This window comes from Amblyomma maculatum, chromosome 2 (assembly GCF_055883805.1).
Source record: "Amblyomma maculatum isolate TAMU_Amacu chromosome 2, ASM5588380v1, whole genome shotgun sequence".
NCBI lineage: Eukaryota > Metazoa > Arthropoda > Arachnida > Ixodida > Ixodidae > Amblyomma > Amblyomma maculatum.
The window spans coordinates 3,310,418-3,328,821 of NC_139345.1; the positions used below are offsets into that span (position 1 = coordinate 3,310,418).

General features: G+C 49.8%; 1 protein-coding gene across 1 annotated transcript in view; it reads right to left on the minus strand.

Annotated features, from left to right (window-relative positions):
- The window catches only part of LOC146197846 (protein madd-4-like), a 261,142-nt gene extending 243,956 nt beyond the window's left edge, over nucleotides 1–17,186 (minus strand). Inside the window, exon 1 of the mRNA XM_084593100.1 lies at nucleotides 16,733–17,186. Coding sequence (XP_084449226.1) covers nucleotides 16,733–16,804 — 72 coding nt within the window. The 5' untranslated portion in view covers nucleotides 16,805–17,186. The remainder of the gene's footprint in view (nucleotides 1–16,732) is intronic.
- Between the last annotated feature and the right edge of the window lie 1,218 nt (nucleotides 17,187–18,404).

The window sequence follows — 18,404 nt, forward strand, 5'->3', positions numbered from 1 at the left end:
ACAGGACGGACGGCCTGTAATCGAGAAATTGTGGTACGGAGTTCCAGGCGTCAAAACACAGCACGTGACGTGAGCTTACGGGTGTAAAAAGTAAAAGAAGTCTAGACGCGAGGCGTAAACGCAACAACTGGCGACGAGGCAAAAGTTCACACGAAGCGGCGCTGTTAAGTGCGCGAAAAAAAAAAAATCAGCTTCGTAAAAAAACACCGAACACATGTGAGCCTGGAAGAGAGAGATGGAGGAGGAGAAAGAAGAAAGGCGAGCTCGGAGAAAACAAACGCCATCGCCGCCCAGCTCGCGGGTGCATAGACCCGAAAGGTTCGAAGTCCGTTCTTCGACGCCGCGCCGCAAGGACTCAACAAAGGCAGATCTACCGAATGTTGGAGGAGAAGGGGGAGGGAGAGGGGCTTGATCTGGCAGCACCGCGGGCGCCATACCGCTCCAAAGACTGCTCCCTCCCTCACTCGCCCCGCCGACGGCATCGGATAGGAGCGAGGGTTGGAGTGAAATCACGAGGGAGGGAGCTGTGACGCCGATGCGGAACGTGATCCCAAGCTGATTCCATGCAATGCTGCGAGTGCGAGCGAAAAGCGTATACGCTGCCTTTGCCTGCGTACCGGTCGAGACATGGTCGAGAGGACTGAGTTTGCTAGCGGTGAGAGAAATGTGAGGCGAAAAACGTAGCACAGAGCGGAAGAGGAGGAAATGACATCTGGATACTGGCGCGGCAGATAACGAGAGCGATGTGACTTAAAAACTTTCCTTGTGTTCTATTTGTTTCTGTGAGCGCTGCCGAGTTTGAAGCGTCCTAATGGGCTAATGCAGCGAGAGTTGCGGGTATACGGTTATTTGTACAAAATATGAGAAGAAAAGAAAAATGGGAGAAGTTCAGCCATCAACAGACTAACAAATTACATCTTAGGTACGCTACGTTTGTAGCGGCAGCAACACCAAGTATCGAATGACAGGTAGCAAAATATTTGGTTATGCTTGCGGCCAGTGTGTGCAATGAAGTTCTTAAAAGATCAGTTTTAGAAACTCCGTTTACAACGCAGCCATCTGTTTCTCCAGCATTGCAGGGCGTGTGGCGAAGCACACGGGCGAACCAGAACTATTGTAAAGAGCAGCCACCTCCGAAATTTCTAATACAAGTTCCTACTCTCGAGCAATGGAAGGCCGTGTTGATCAGCTCGGACATGGGAGTTCAAACCCGGGTCATTGAATGCACCGTGGACTGATAGGCACCTAGCACGGGTCATCTGCATTCTGCCTTTTTTTGACGAAATAAATGTTTTGCGATCCTCCATCGATATGCTACCTTGTTTGTGCAGAAGCTTACTGGCATATCTTCATACGTTCATTTCGAGATTACAAGCTAGTGTTCTGCTATGCTGGTCGGCATCAAAAGAAGCAGCGCCGAAAGTTCTGACGACGATGATACATCGCCGCCTGGTGGTGGTATACCAAACGCTTCGCATCGCTCAGCTCTGTGTCACATGCACGTCTGGAACTCGTTTGCATCAACTCGGTGCGCGCTTCAATCCGCATGCATCCGTGAAAAGGCAGCGGGAATGACTCATTCCTGCTTCATCGCCTTGCTCGCTGATGCTCGGCGCCCACATAACATCCGCACGGAGGTCAAGTGGCCCCGCTGCTCCCTCTGATTACTGAAACAGGCACCAGCCAGTGGATCTTTGTTTGGTCACGGTCGTAATCAAACTGTCACTCTATATGGGGCGACTGCCTGAATTGCGCGCACCGGACCCGCGCAAAGACACGTGTCTTCCTCCCCGTGGGGGCCGCGATCCCGCTGTTATCTCGAGCACAGTACGCAACGATGTCAGCAATGATCTCGCTGCCGTATGTGCACGGGGCTCGCGCAGCCGCGCGCCCGCAGTCCGAGTCGTGCCAGCCATTGTGATTGGGACCCGCGGCGGTGGGTCCTTGTTTGAGAGATCAATAGGCAGCTCGCCCAGGCCGGTCGTCTCTCGGTGTCCCAATCCGTCTGTTGTCGCACCACTTCCCGCGCCACGGAAATTGCAGCGGCCACTTGTTCTGGCATGCCCTGTGTGCGTCGTCTCTTCCAAGAGTCTCGCGATTTCAGCAGACTGAGAGTGCAAGGGTGATAGGAACCCCAGGCAGATGAACCCTGGCTGTGGCAACCTACTTGTTGGCTTTCCCTGCCTTGCTCGTCTCTACAGCTTTGCATGGACCCTCCGGCTTCGCATGTGCTCTATTTTAGCTTGACAGGAAGAAAAAACAAACCGAGAGTGGTTTCGGAATTAAGGAAGGGGCGATGAGCTAGCAGTTATGTTATTCATGAAGGCGTCCTTCAGCCCGTCTCCCACCTCATACGTATGTATTGCTGAATAGACATGTGTGTATTAATGGGAACGGGAAAAGTTGCATAAAATATCGTTTTTTGCGGACCTGTCTCCCCCTTCTTGCTTTGTTCAATTCAAAGTGCAAAACGTGCACGTACCCGTTCACTTCGGATATTGTCGCTGTTTCCGCCTTCAAGACTAGAACGCCTCAGTAAACGCCATTGTTACAGTTGCAGTGTCGCGAAAAGGAGCAACATTGTTCTGCCTCAACTTCGTGACCAGTCAGGCCCGCTACAGGGTAAATTCTTATCTCTGATCCCCACTAACTCGCGTCCTGCGCCCACTGCAGGTCAGTGAATTCCCTAATGTCATCTCCCCGCCCTTTGCCACTTTCGCTGATGGACAGATGACAGTTTAATCCGATGTGCACAGGTTTGAACACGCAGAGCTCATCTCAACGACAGGGTCCAATGGCACGTTGAATGAACACTGAAAGTCCAATTGAAATCTGCCTAGATTTATGAATTACCTCTTATGATAAAGTGGGTGTCTTCAATTAAGCTCAAACTCATATACAATTGAAAGTGGCAGGCCGTACAGAATGCAAGGCACTCACTGTCTACGACTCTATAGCGCCGAATCACCAGAAAAGCAGTGGTTCAAAAGTCGCACCTCAAGGTTAGAGAAATAAGTGATGTGCCGTCATAAGGGTAAAGAGGGAGGTAAGATCGAGGATGAGGAGGAAAGTCACATGTACATCATAACGCACACGCCCAGCTGCTTTCAAAGCTTTATGTTTCTCGGAGAATAAGCCCTAGATTACTCTGCACAAAAATCTCTGACGTTGGCAGTGTCACACAAAGGCCCGCTCAGAGACCGTGAACAGAGCTAATTCTCTCCGGACCCGTGAGTTTTACACAGCGTGTTATGTACACAGAAAAGCCTCGGATGACGTTGCCTGGCTACGGTGGTGTCCCCTTCTCTTCTGCCAGGTGCTATGTGCACCGCGCTAGCCAGCTCGAGCGACCCTTCTTATACATACACGACCTACACAACGTCGAATGTCATGCTTCTCGCGATCGCCGCTAGGAGGCGGGATCGTACGTTTTCCCCGCACAAGGCCTCGAGGGGGCCCGCTGGGCCCGCTGGCGAGACCACTGAGGAGTCATTTCCGCCGGCATTTTCGCGTCGCTGGAGATATGGCATCGCGGTCTCAGGGGGCGTTTCTAACGACCCTTTCGCCGCCTGTCCTGCACGGTCACCCGGCCCGTAGCAGGTTATCACCGGCCTGGTTTCGCGGCCACTTGTTCCCCCAAGGAAAGAAGCTACATGGAGAGAGGAGGAAAGTTCTGCGCGGGCTTAGAAAATGATCATTTATTCTCTCACCTGTATCTCGATTTTGCTTTGTCGTGAAGCTTTTATTGTTCACTGTATTTTTTCTCCATTGCTTTTTTTTTATATACCCGCGGGCACTTGGTCAAAGCCTTAGACTGACGTTTTCAACTTAGAAGACAAAACAGGAAAGAGGGCGTAAGAAATGCCCCAAGAAGCGAACGCTTGACTGTGCGTCCTTATCCATTAAGTAAGCGAGTGACCTTAATGACAGGTCCACAGTATAAGCTACCACATTTGAATGGCTGTAACAGCTAGCAGTGAAAGCCCGAAATATAATAATAACAAGTTCCCCTCTTAATGGTCGTCGATCGAGTACATTAGGAAAATGACTTGGTTTGGTTTATGGGTTTATCGTCGCAAAGCTACTCAGGCTATGAGTGACGCCGTAGTGGAGGGCTCAAACAGCTGGGGTTCTTCAACTTGCGCTGACATCGCACTGCACACGGGCACCTTGTCTTTCGCTTCTATCGGAGAGCGGCCGCCGCAAGAGGAGGAAAATTGATTACTGCGGAAGGTCTACACCATTTAAACAGCAACCTTGACTTCAAAAAGATATTTTTTTTTTTCAGGTTTCACAACGAAAAGCACTTGAAACAACTGTACAGGTTCTAGGCGTGGAGGGAGATACTAAAAGCCTTTAGCACAGCATTTCACACCACCGCTACCGCGCGTAATTAGCGAGAATGCGCTACGTTAGGCACTGACCATGGTGGCCTTGACACGGGCGGGTGGATCGGCAGTTGGCTGCCACGTGGCGCCACCTAGAGCCTTCAGTGCGATCTGCGCATGCGCACTGTCGGGGCGCCGTAGCTGTGGCAGTACACGCTACGGTAAAATTATCTGCTGGTTGCCGTAGCGCTACTAACACTAGCAATAACACAGCATCGAAGGCCCAAACCCGGCGAATAGCGTCGATTTTGTTCTAATTCTATTCTTGGTGCCCTGAAAAGGCGATATTATCAGGACTGGAAGTTACGCACCTGGATGACAAGGACTGTATAGGGCTGTGGAAATCGTAATTATCGCCGCAATGTTGCTCCCACCTCGCAAGGTTTGACGAGACCGGTCCGAACTAAGCCACAGTTATCAACAAAAACTCAGCGCTATTGATCGCGGTCAAGGTGATACCAACAAAGATGCTGTTTAACTTCGATCATCAACTTATCCTTTGACAAATTTCTGTTATACTGAGTCTTTACCCAGGTACTTCTGCATTAACCGCAGCCTTCGCCCTTGGCAAGAACGTAACACCTGTCAAATCTAGTAACCAGATTAAATCTCCATTCCACAAACATAACATTTATCTTTCAAGCACACCTTCTGGGAAGAATTTAGTGTGGGTTTGCGCAGCAACGGCTTTTACTTTCGAAATCATACTTGAGGTGTTCAGAGATCTGATTCCTATCCCTCGCCTTCCTTCAGAACCTGCGTCGAAAGCGTCGACTACTGTTCGGCGTTCAGGGATGAACCAAAGTATTCAGCTAACAAGACGTCGCATGTGATCATTATTAACTATATACTGCGCAAAAGATGAACAATAAACAGCCACAAGTTTCATTGAGATAACTTCACCCATCTGCAGTTTACCAGCTACACTCATCAAGGCACCATTTATGAGTATTATATAGAGACTACGAAAGTGCGTAACAGCTGTACCTTACCGGTATTCATTTATGGGGCAGAAACGTGGAGGCTAAGGAAAATAATTCAAGTTAAATTAATTTGAGGGAAACGCAAGGAGCTATAGATCGGCAAAATGGTAAGTGTAACGAGACAACAAGAGGGTCGAATGGGTCAATGAAAACGCAGGTTGGTGATGTCTCAGCAGAAGGCAAAATAACCGCGATGGTCTAAGCAGGTGACACAGTGGGTTCCAAGGAAAGGCAAGCTGGCAGGTGGAGGCGAGGATGAGATTGAGAACTAGAAGTTTGCAAGGGGCAAGTGGATGCCGCTGGCACAAGACCGGGTCTATAGTCCCCATCCACCGAGAACTGTGGCCTCGCTGGGACGGTATAGTCTGGCTCATGGTAATGATGATGATGATGATAGAGATTGCGCTCTGTGGAACAGCAGCACTGCAGTTTGTCATTGCAAATTGTTCTCTTGGCCAAACTTTTCGATGCTCGGAAATGTGAAGGTTGTTTGTATGCGTGTTTGTGGTAAAAAACAGCTGGGCACCCGCTGACTAAACATTTACATTAATGAATTGCGCTTATATAATGCACTTCTTCCAGTGCAACAGAATGCGAAATTTTTTCCTAAATCCAGTCTAGCGCACTTCATGGTCGTCATTCCTGGGCCCGCCGCTTCAAGCCCGCGACCGGCATGGCCTGGCTCGAGCGCGCAAAGTCTGGCTGCACCCGGCTCTGCCCGCTGTGTTCGCGGAGTGAGGCTCTGTCGCAGCCCGACCCGAGCTCACCGCAGGAGAATAAGGAAATTGCTCATTTTGAGCAACTGTGCAAGTATACGCATACATATGTAAAGAAGAGCGTCGGCAAAGGCGTTCAAATCGCAATAACTCTACAAAATTTGTTTGTAAACAAAACTAGAAGAGAACGAGGGGCGCGTTCACTAGCTCGGCTTAGCGAACTAGACTTTGAGTAGGTCCGAAGTTCCGAGTAATGCGCAACAAGATTGCGTTAACTTCAGTCTAAGCTTTAGTTAGATCTTTTCATTTTCTTTTTTTTTTTCTTGTAGTCAGCGCAGTGAAAATTAGCAAAGCGCCCTAAATTTTATTAAAGATTGTCTTTTGCTTTCACAATAGAAAAGTAAAGACTGCACCAGAAGACCAAGGAGGAATATTTTTGACGGTGGAATACCTTTGCCAGGAAAAACAAAAAATTCCCTACAGTTCGGATACACCGATTGGTCTTACGATGCGACGCTTTCATAAATAACTTGTTGCCTGAGAAAACCGCGCTCGTACAGAATGTCTGGGTTCGATTTCTTCCTCTGTTTTGTTTCGGATTTATCGATCATATTGAGGCAAGTCAAGAAAACGAGAGAGGGAAAAAGGAAGGAATACTCGTTTCTCTAATCAGAGGCTCCTAGAACCGTTACTGGTGCCTTATTTCATTTCTTGCCTTGCCTGTGTACTGCATAAGGAGCTGCATGCAATACGCAGAAACTACGCCAATTTAAAGGCGAAACGCGAACGAGTGCCTGGGTTAAATAATAGATGAAGCATGCAACAATTTATCAGCGCAGCCGACGACGCGCTATCAACTCGCGTGCCGACTTCAATCTGAGAAAAAGCTGAGAAAAAGACTAGCAAAAACACGCAGCGCCAGCTGCGACCCGGCACCACACCAACGTCGTGAAAAGTCCATTCGGAACCATGCATATATAGGACGAGTGCTCCGACACTTATCAGTGGACGCTCGAGCGCCAATCCACAATCAATCGGTAGATCTCGCGACGATTCGGCGGGAGTCGATCACCCGCTACTCAGCGATCTGCTCAAGCCACGCACCACCACTCTCCATATACTCGCACGCGCAGGGTGTTTTCCACACGCGTTGCACACGCAGATGTGGAAGGTCGTTTGAGGACGCAAAGTGAAGCACTGGTAGTGGGAGGTGTGTGATCTCTGGGCGGTCGCCTATCGCGTCTCGAGTGGGTCGAGCAGCTTGCACTGCGGGGGATACAGGAGCGAAGAGGCTGTGCATAAGTTATCGCACGCGACACAACGGCGCCAGCGGGGCCGTCTTGCCGATAAAAAGCGAACACCCTGGAGGGCTTTTTCGCAGGAATGACGCGGAAACATGGAAAGAGGTCTCAGCACGATGCGTGCGCTCCGCGCAACACAAACACAAGTGACCCGTTCCCCTTCCCAAGGTGGCTGGCCTTCGATCCAGAGGTGATCCTGCGTAGACACTGAAATTCGCAGATAATGAGTGAGCATGCCAGTTGCTAGTAGGTCGGTATGGACGAGCTTGCTTGCGCGCCTTGGCCATGAATGCTAAATGCAACGTTATTAAAGAGAAGCGGATTTTATTAACACCTTGCGAATGGCTGCGCCAACATACAAAGGAGACCAAGCGACCGGAGCGCTCCCCAGTGCTCTCGGCAGAAGCAGCTTTAGGAAGTTGTTTACTGAGGCATCAACGCATGGTTTCTGCATTTTTGGATATCTCGGATAGGAGCACAGCATCTTTATAGGCTATGGGGTGCTTCATCGTGTAAAACATCCATCTTTATCTTTAGCTGCATGACTACGACGCCCGAATGACAAGCAGCTACGGGCGTCTTTTCTTTTGGAACCCCGATACAGCGCTCTTGTAGTGCACATAAAAAGTTTGTCGTGCGTGCGCGCACGCGCGCGCGCGCGCGTGTGAGTGAGTGAGTGAGTGAGTGAGTGAGTGAGTGAGTGAGTGAGTGAGTGAGTGAGTGAGTGAGTGAGTGAGTGAGTGAGTGAGTGAGTGAGCGAGCGAGCGTGCGTGCGTGCGTGCGTGCGTGCGTGCGCGTGCGTGCGTGAGTGCGCGTGCGTGCGTGCGTGTGTGTGTGTGTGTGTGTGTGTGTGTGTGTGTGTGTGTGTGTGTGTGTGTGTGTGTGTGTGTGTGTGTGTGTGTGTGTGTGTGTGTGTGTGTGTGTGTGTGTGTGTGTGTGTGTGTGTGTGTGTGTGTGTGTGTGTGTGTGTGTGTGTGTGTGTGTGTGTGTGTGCGTGCGCGCGCGCGTGCGAGCAAGCGACAAATAAGAGGGGGTATATTTTCTTGTTATCTCGAAGCCCCAACAGAAGGTACTTTAGATCCAATGACTTTGGTCAAACGCCGCTTGGTATCGGTGGTGCTATAAAATGCACCCTCCTATGCCATTGCTCCCTCTCTGGCTTTTCACACGATGATTTTGCCAGTTGAGAGAACGCAGCGCCAAAAATCATCGTTGGAAAGTTTTTTCTCCGTTTGCATCGGCGGTATACCGTTCTACATACAATCCGCGTTCTTTCTTTCCTCGTGTTGAGTATGCGTCATTGCTTTTTCTTTTTCTTTTTCCAGCACGCGAATCAGCCATGCTTTCTCCTGCCACGCAGCTTGCGGCTTCGGCGCTGAGGCACGTCCGCGCGGAGACGAAACGCGTCCCGAGGGTGCTGCTGCCGATGGAGGCAGTGTACGCAAGGAAGACAGCACCGCTGCGGCCACGTTACGGGGCGACTGCGTGAACGGTGTAAGCGCACACTGTACGCCACGTTTGAGTGAGCACGCGAAGCCGATCGTCTGCTGCGACGACACCCAACAGTTAGACATAACATTTAAGCGTACACAATACGTACGCTGTCCTCCAGGAGCACTCCTGTACGCCGCTGCTGTTTCTGTTGCACGCACGCCTGCACCAACAAGAACGGGCCCCAAGCAGTTGCGGCTCATTTCTCGTTTTTCTCGGCGCGGTCGCCGGGGGACCGACGACCGGAGCCCTCGAGACAAAAGAAGTAGACGGAAGGAAGATTTCGTTCCGCGCGATTTGATTGAATTATATATTTATTTATCGCCGTACAACGATGCTTTTCAGCCGTATTATGCGTGCTCTGAATGCTCTTTACGTCTAGCAGCTATCCTCGCGACGACTTCGCGTTTCCAAAAAACCGCAAGCGTTGCCGGCTTCGGAGGCGAGCAGACGAAGCGAACCGACGATACGCACGAAAACAGGCTTTATATATATATATATATATATATATATATATATATATATATATATATATATATATATATATATATATATATATATATATATATATATATATATATATATATATATATAGACAAGCGCTTTGTCTAGGAGCACATCCTTCCTAGTTGCAGTTAAGAAAGCTTGCTTCGCGCTCACAATTCTTTGTCGCTAACTTTGCTCATGGCGTCTTACTTGCCTTTTCCATATCGTCCTTGCTAAGCGAGCAGGAAGAACGGACGCAGACCTCTCCGCTTATGACTTATTATGGGGTTTTAATTAAAGTCCCAAAGCGACTCAGGCTATGAGAGACGCCGTAGAGGAGGGCTCTGGAAATTTGGACCACCTGGGGTTTTTTAACGTGAACTGGCATCCCGCAGCACATGGCGCCTTGCTATTCGCCTCCATCGAAAAGCGGCGGCCGGTATTCGATCTCGCAGCTTTGGGTACAGCAATCCAGCGCCATAACCATCTGTACCGCCACGGCGGGGCTCAAAGCGACATGGGCTTGGAAGACGCCGCACTCGACGGCTCCGCAAATTTCGACATTGGAAGACAGAATCTTCACCAACCGCGGCTGCCGCAGCTGAGATCGAGCCCGTGTCCTTAATTAGGATAAGTAGGATGAACTGAGAGGTCTAACCGTAAACTGAACCACAACGGCGGGCTCATAACCTCTGCGAAGTAGTGTACGCACTGTGTTGAGTATAAACGTCGACTACTCACACGTGCAGAATTGTACTATCGTACATTGGCAGAATTGTACGATAAGTACAATTCTGCCAAAGGCAAAACGTCCTTGCTAATAACCATCACCGGGTTTGAAAGCTAAAGTTTGGGCTACAGCAGAGAACAACACATCTCACAAGTACCGAGAATAGAGTGCGCTCAAGATTTCTTTAAAGTAAATAACATTATGCTACATTTAACACAGCGCCATGGCAGGTACTCAATTTTACTAGTATATGGGAGAGGCCTTCTCCTTGCAGTTGGTATGATGACGATAACTTGTCGTTTACAGCAGCAGCATTGTCCCGCGCACAAATGCATTACCCCCGCCAAAGCAGCTGCGTTAGAAATGAACTAAATTTGCTCAGCCGTGCCCCTCTCGAGTGCTTTAGACACGTGTGAACGATTGTGTGTGGTTGACTCTATTTTATACGATGTCAGCGCCTGTTAAAAAACCCCAGGTGAACACAATTTCCAGAAGTCCCCACTATGGTGGCTCTCATAGCCCGTGTCGCTTTATGATGTTAAACTCCATAAACTAAACCAGACTAAAACCACACCAGAGAATTCAGAATTGAGGGGCACTGTATATGTGACAGAAGAACGACGGAGGGGCTAAGTATGAATGCAATACGGACATCAAAACGGCAGGGTTGCTGCCTGTAACGTCTGCAGCACTGCCTACGACAGAGGACATGAAGTAAGCTTATAGCGACTTGCGTCAGGCGCAGCCAACTGGCTGCGCTCCCCGTACAACTTAATATTTGCTTCTTCCTTTACCTCACTTAGATGTAGTAGACCCGATACTTCATATCCCGTGGAATCACAGCTTCCGGGTTCATGATCTTGGACCATTTTCGTCCCCGCTCTTCTGGGAAACACCGCGCGCGCACTTCGCTCAGCGGCAATGCTGAGCGCAATGGGCCGTGAACACGAGTCCGCGTGTTCACGCTGGGTTGCGTCTCCGGGCTGCGCAGATTCGCGGGGCCTCAATCATCGAAGAAAACCCCGATGGAAGTGAGAGTGTGGCTTTGTTTACTCAATGTTCAGTCTGAGCGAGACGGGCATAAGGCCACGCCTGCTAGCAGCCGTAACATGGCCACGTGACGTCTTCTTTATCATCCTGGAGGCCTTTTCTTCATTTTTGGTTCTGCCTCTCTATTTGAGATTTAAGAATGTAGTGTATAGTAGTTGACGTGTTATGCGTGTTATCACCTGGAGGCAATTATAAACAAATACGTACCCGAACCCGCTGTAGTACAACATGATTTACCCCGAAATATATAACACCAGCACGTGTAAGACACAGTTGAACATCTCGTCGATACCCTCTCGTCGAGATGGTCTGCCGCGCTGCGCAGCTCCAGAGGCCAACACTGGGCCATCCAGCAGACCCTCAAGGCAGCAAAGCGACAAGAACTCGACGCTCCCCCGTTGGGGACCTAGATCCAGTCGCGCTAAATCCAGCCGGACACTAAAAAAAAAAAAGGTTGTTACTCACTCACTTGACGCTAAAAGGTTGGCATAAATGTTTAGTCTGCTAAGCTCCAAACAATGTAGCTAATGGTTAACAATGTCAAACGCCTTGAATAAATCTAGGGATACGCTGTCAATGTGCGATGCGGAGTCTATGGCTGCAACAGGGTCGTCAGTGAAATATAACTGTGACTAACATGAAAAAGGTTTGTGAAGGAACACATAAGGACCTTTAGTGGACCCCAGTAACGATATTATGGGTGGCACTGGCAGTAAAAAAAGAGCTTATCGACCCGACTCTGTAACAACTGCTATAAGTAGTTAGGGTATACGCAGCAGGCACCGTTCTAGAGCACGCACCGTCCAAGAGAAATTCCAGAGCACTACGACAGTTCATCTTGTTGTGGCACCACAGGGACGAGGCAGACAGTTCTGCGATGCAGAGATCCGTCTGACCATTTCCCTTGAACAGCCGTTCTTTCTTTGACTCATATTTTGAGCATTTCTTACAGGTCGAAGCAGGCTTTGTCGAGTGAAATGCCCACGTCGACATCAGCTTCAGTCCTCTCCTGTATGTTAGCTATCGCTCAATGTAAGCCTTTTTCTACCCAGAAATGCCATGCAGCAGACCTATGTGATTTCCCTCACGGCATCTCCGCCGCTTCCCGTTTTAGGAACGTGCATTTCTCATTCTCTTCACTCTCTTTTGCAGATTACGTGGGGTGAATCGCCGCATAGCAAAATAATCCTACATCGGATGAGGTTCGTTTAGTTCAGATCGTTTACTTTTTTTTTTTTTTTGCTATATTTTCGGCTTTGTATCCTTAACAGGATGGTCGTGTCGGCAACGGTTTTGCTGTGTGGCTCCGCAGCTCGTGCGTTCGCAGTGCCACAGTCTCGTCTCGCTGTCCACCGCACACACTGTTTCCTCGCGCCAGCGCACATTGCTTCGTGGTCGCCGCCTCACTACAGAACGAAAGGCCTTTAGATCTGCATGGAAGGAGGGGGGGGGGGGGGGGGGGGGGCACCTGCACGCGCCGCAGTCTGTGTTTCTTTTCTCCGCCACGCGCAGGTAACTCCCCAGAGCCATATACCGCTATGACGGCGCCGTACGCATTAATCGTACTTCGTGCATGTCCGCTAAGCCAAGACCCCCCCCCCCCCCCCCTCACATACAGACACACACCTTGAACGAGAACACCACCAAGGAAGGGCTACGAAGCATACCTTCCGAGAAAGCCGCTCTTTTATGTCTGCCCGCTCCTCCCACTCCCAACACCATCAACCTGCTTCTTCTCCCCACAACCGTTCACCAGCCCTTGTACCCCCCCCCCCCCCCCCCACCCTCTCTCTCTCTCTCTCTTGGGCCTCCAAGCTCTCCGCAACGGTAGCGAGGCATATGCCTCTGCGAACATTTTTCTCAGCGAAACGTGTACCGCGTCTGCCACATACCACCTCCGGCGTCGCCTATCGTGTCCACCCTCCGCGAAGCCCCATCGCGGCTTTCCCTCCTCCCACAAGACCAGGCCGCCCCTCTTCAAGTTCAGGCTCTTTTCGCCCCTTGCTGGCCCGTCTCCTGAAGCTGAGGAAACACCTTTTCCAAGCGGCTCGGAAGAGAACGCTTGTTCCGACGGTTATCATTCTTCACACCTTCTGTCAGTTCTCCTCCTTTTCTTTTTCCTCGCCCTGCTACTTGCAGTGTGCCGCTCTTTCTCCGTCGAATTGTTCCGACACCGAAGTGTTTGTAAAAGCGCTTCGTCCGCCCGAGCACTCTAGTCACGCTGTGTGGGAACAAAAACAGCTACGGATCGCAGCGCAAAGCAGAAACAAACGTGAGGACACGGTGTGTGCGTGTGTGGATGGAGAAGGTGGGGTTGGATGGGATAAAGAAGAAGAGGGTATTTTTTTTTTTTCTTCACCGCTTACAGGCTCAGACATGACGTTCTATTCCACGCTGCTGCACCCCAGCCACCCTCCCCCAGGCTTCACCTTTTACTTTCTGCTTGAACTTTGAAGAGTCGGCCGAGATTCCCGCTGCCCGTCAAACGGAAAGCGAGTGGTGCTGCCGCGGTGTCATGTGCTCTGTAGGTTGTTCTTGTCAATGTGATTTTTGGCGCGCTTAGTAGCCCTTGAGTTCTTTGCTTTGGGTTGCTCTTCCCGCCATGATTACCATTTGACTCGTTTTCTTTTCCTCATTAAATGCCTATATTGTAAGTCTGCTTGCAAGGTTGTAAACTGCAAGGTTGTTGACCTCGTCTGGGAGGTTTATCGGTGAAACCAATTAGGTTACTTTTGGTCTACTCAATTTGAAAGCAAGAAATGCATTTTAGTCTTCAGTGTGATCATCACGTCGTGTTTTCATGCACATCCAAATGACTATGCATTGACAGCGCCACTTACGTTCATGGTCACCAGCGACACAGACTCCTAAACTATCATGCTACGCACTGACGCCCCTCTACTCATCTACCCCGGAGACACTTTCAAAGGTATAACAGTCGCTTTTATTTATTATAAGACAAAACATGCCGTTTCCTCTATTTCAAACTTCCCGCCATTGCACGATAGCGCGCAGCATGCTCCTGACGCATCTTGCATAGATAACCAAATGAGGAAATAGAGTAACCTTTCTCTCTGTGTTTCTACGCTACTGGTCGCACAAGACACAGTACACTTGGCACTACATCACAGTGCACATTGAAAATCAACTGCGCGGTATTTGTTTTTTCGCGTATGCATTGTTTCACTGAGAAAATGAGAATCCGCTGCGCGAGCGTTCGTCGATTTTTCGCCGGCAGGAACGAACAAAGAAGAGCGTTGCTTCTAAAATCGCTGTGTAATGCAAGTACAGACCGAAAATAGGTGTGCACTGTATTGCGAATTCGGGCATGCTCTCTAATGGCGTAATAAAGTAGCGGGAGTTTTATTTTTTTAGCAATATTCGCTCTCCTTTTTGTTGTTGAAAGTTTTTAGAAATAAGGAGGTTGTCAGGTAATCAGACGTGAGACATCGCTTGATTAAACACAAACGTGTTCTGTTCAAAATGAAGAGCGCAGTTTATCTAATCATGCTGCGGCTACGCCGTGGATCGTTTCCTCCAACCTCCGTTTGATTGGTTGTGTCATCGCCCATGTAGTGGATCCGACTGTTGGTATTGCCACAGTCTGAAGCTTTACCTGCTACTTTTATGTGGCTACGCTTCGCAAAATATTTATCAAACTTTCTGGTCTCGCTATACTCCAGTCACATTTGTCAAGTGTACTATGAGAAATTGCCTCTCTGTACGGTGAGCCTGCTTCCTTACTTTGTAATACACTTCCCGGCATCTTCCATGTAGTGGATCCGAACGTTGGTGTTGTCACAATCTGAAGCTGTATGTGTTACTTTTATCCTGGTCTGGGTATACTCAAGTCGCATTTGTCAAGTGCACTGTGAGCCATTGCCTCTTCATATCGCTGTTTGCGTACTTAATTCTTGTTCGTTTTTTTTTTTTTCATCTCATCTACACGTCAAGTCGTAGTGCTTTTCCAGTAAAACAAGGTAAATGTAAGGGATATCTTTTTTTTATACTTTTTCTAGTTGATATTGACCAGAATTGGTCATGTAATAATTATAAGGAGATACAAAGTGGAAGAAAAAACAACACGCCGATATATATATATATAGGATAAGTAAATAGACGTACTTGGTTGCTAGAGGTTACATAAAAGTGAAAAATTGCTTCATACTGTTTCCAAGTTTATTTGTAGTCGACGTTTCGGCAGGAGCCCTGCCGAAACGTCTTGAGAAAGGCAGGGCTCCTGCCGAAACGTCGACTACAAATAAACTTGGAAACAGTATGAAGCAATTTTTCACTTTTATATATATATATATATATATATATATATATATATATATATATACCGACTGGTCATTTTCGCTCTGACGACACAATATACTCAGCAAGCTTCCAACGACTGACAACCGAAAACATTTGAAAGGGGCAGTGACAGCACTGAGCTACCATGTACGCTTGTACCTTCCTTTTTTTTTTTTTTTTTTTTCCTGCCGCCGCCAACTCCGTTCATCATGCAGACATTTCTTTCTTAGCCTGTCCTGTCGGCGGAGGTCCGTTTACTCACATACGTTATCACTGGCTTCGGTAGAGTCGGAGGAATTCCGGCGCTCCACCGAGCAGAAGATTCAAAGAATAAAATCCAGAAACGATTCTCAACCTCGTCTCCTTTAAAGAGCTCAGGAACGAGAAAACATCACAACTGTGATAAATAAAGGATGGGGGCCGACGAGAGGGAGCTTGGCTCGCGACTAATATAAGGCAAAAACGCGCCGACTTTGCCGCGGTTTTTTTCTCTAGCAGAACAACAATGCCGCATCCTAGGCGGCGATGCCCGGTGGATGGAGCAGAGCAGCGGCCGAGGAAGGAGCCGGCAGTTTCCATAAAGATGCCACGGGGGCCCCGTCATGAAAATCCCGGCGCGGGACCTTTTCACAACTCGGCCGGCGTCGCTTCTCTCGCGCCTTCCGACGCGAAGACGCCGGCCTGCGAACGATCGAGGAAAGGGGGGACCAGAAGAAGACGGAGAGGGCGCAGAAGACAGTCCTGCTGCTACTTGGAGAAGTGAAAGGCGCGGCAGTGCGGCTGCAGCAGAGGCAGCAGCAATAGCCGCCAGAACACGTCGGCGACGAGACGCGATCAATCGATGCTGGGAAGCATTTACGCACTCCGCCGAGAGGACCAGGGGCCTGTTTGCATGCAAAGCCGCAGTTTGGAGCTCTCTTCATCCGTCTACGGGACGCTGCGGAGGGAAGGAGAAGTGTCGGGACACGGAGCTCAGAGAACAAGCAGAGAAGAGCGGGAGCATGGAAGAAGATGCAGGAAATGATGGTGCAGTCACCATCGGCTTCGTATACAAGTATGCATCATCTTTCGTGAACCTCAGCATGCGCTTTAAGAGCGCAAGAAATGGCCCACCCAATCGATGCTGTTGGATGAAACGAGCTGCAGCTACGGGCTCTGGTTTTGCAATCGGCCCCTTGCGACCTTTCGACCCCTGCACGGAGCCTTTATGAACCGGCAGCAATCGGGAAACTACAGGAAAGTTGTTGGCTACGTTTGGGCTGTAGAGACGAGGGAGGGCATCGCTCACCGCAATCGCTGCCCACCAAAGCGCCGCCGCCGATGTCCGGTGGCGGCCTGACGACGACGTTGGCATCACCATCCTCGGGCTCTCACGCACGTCGACGGTGGTCCAGCGGGTCCCCCTTCTTTTCCAGGACACCGCTACATCGCAGCGTCCCTCCTGCCACAGTCGGTCTTCGGACGGAGCACCAATACACTCACTCACTAGCCGACAGACACACCTTCACCGCAGCTCGACCGGTGCTCGCTGCCTTTACAGCCCAGTGATGAAGATACGCGCAGCTACGGGACGGTGCGATGAATGGTAAAGCAGCTTCGGCACGGGTTCCCGCAGATGCAAGGTAAGCGCACAGACTGGCGGCGCCGAGCGCGCGAGCTCGGAGAGAGTTTTTCGGTGGCGGCGGCGGGCGCGCGAACCACCTGACACTGGGACGTGCTGGCGGCGAACAGAGGAGCGCTCCGCCACGGGACGGGAGTTTTGCGAAGAGGAGAGCGAGGACGGAGCCTCGGGAGGACAGAGCGCTCCCCCGCCCCCGCGCTGGCGGCCCGCCGCCAACCCGGCGCGAGCGTTCGACCCGGCCGCGGCGGCGCCCATGGTCACGTGTCCCGTTCAAATCCCGCGCGGGAAAGATTCACCCGCACGGTTATCTCCAGACTGAGGCTGGCTGTGACGGCTGCCATGCAATCACCTGACCAGACAGACGCTAATTATAAGAGAGTGGCGCTGACGCATATATAGTTGAGATTCTAGGCCGGTACCAGATCCAGCACTGTTACTAGTTGTGTCGGGACATGAAGAGATTATTTAATACACAAACGGGCGGCATTCTCGAAACTCTCTCAACAGCCTTCTTACTCAGCTTAATCTTTTGCCCGTCATGTTTGCCTCCATCACAATATTCATCTCATTTTTGCAGCAAGCTTCCAGAGCTTTGTGCACTAGGTCGTGTTTTATAATTCTCACAATGAGAGTTGACTTAAAGAGCTCCGTAAGTTGTCTGACAACTTACGTAGCTCTTTAAGTCAACTTCTCGGCAAGGCGTGTTTTTCAACAGAAAGGTCTCGTTCTAAGACGCCACTCTCGAATTATTCGAAAAAGAAAAAAAAACACAAACGAGGAGAGAGAAATGCTCTTTTCTAAGTAAACTAAGGAATGTCTCCAGTCAATTTCGAGATGACTCAGGAAAGGGGTCGGAAGAGTCCAACGTTTCACTCCGCCTCTTTATAAGTGAAAGAGAGGTTTAATGGTGTAGGGAGAGTCCAGCGCCTTGCTCCTCGAACGTCACATGGCTTCTGCCTATTTGTTGTGTTTCCTCCCTGCCACAACGTTCGCGACTCGTAATAGTGAATGCGTCCTGAAAAGGTGCCTGCTTTTTTTTTTTTATATTATTAATAAGCGAAGACTGCGAGTGTCATCTGGTAACGAGACTTTTAGATTGGAAAGCAAGCCTTGCAGAGAAACTGACTTACAGAGTTCCGCAAGTTGCCCATTCGAAGCTATCACAAAGCTTACTTTACATATCTTCCTAGACGACTATGTTAGCGACAGCATGGACGTCTTTTCAGAGCCGCATGCTCTCCATTTGCATATGTCTTGAAATTCTAGATTCGCAGCGGGACCGAAACCTGAAAAAATATTTTTCGGACCCCCCCTCCAAAGCACTTCCTCTAAAAGAAAA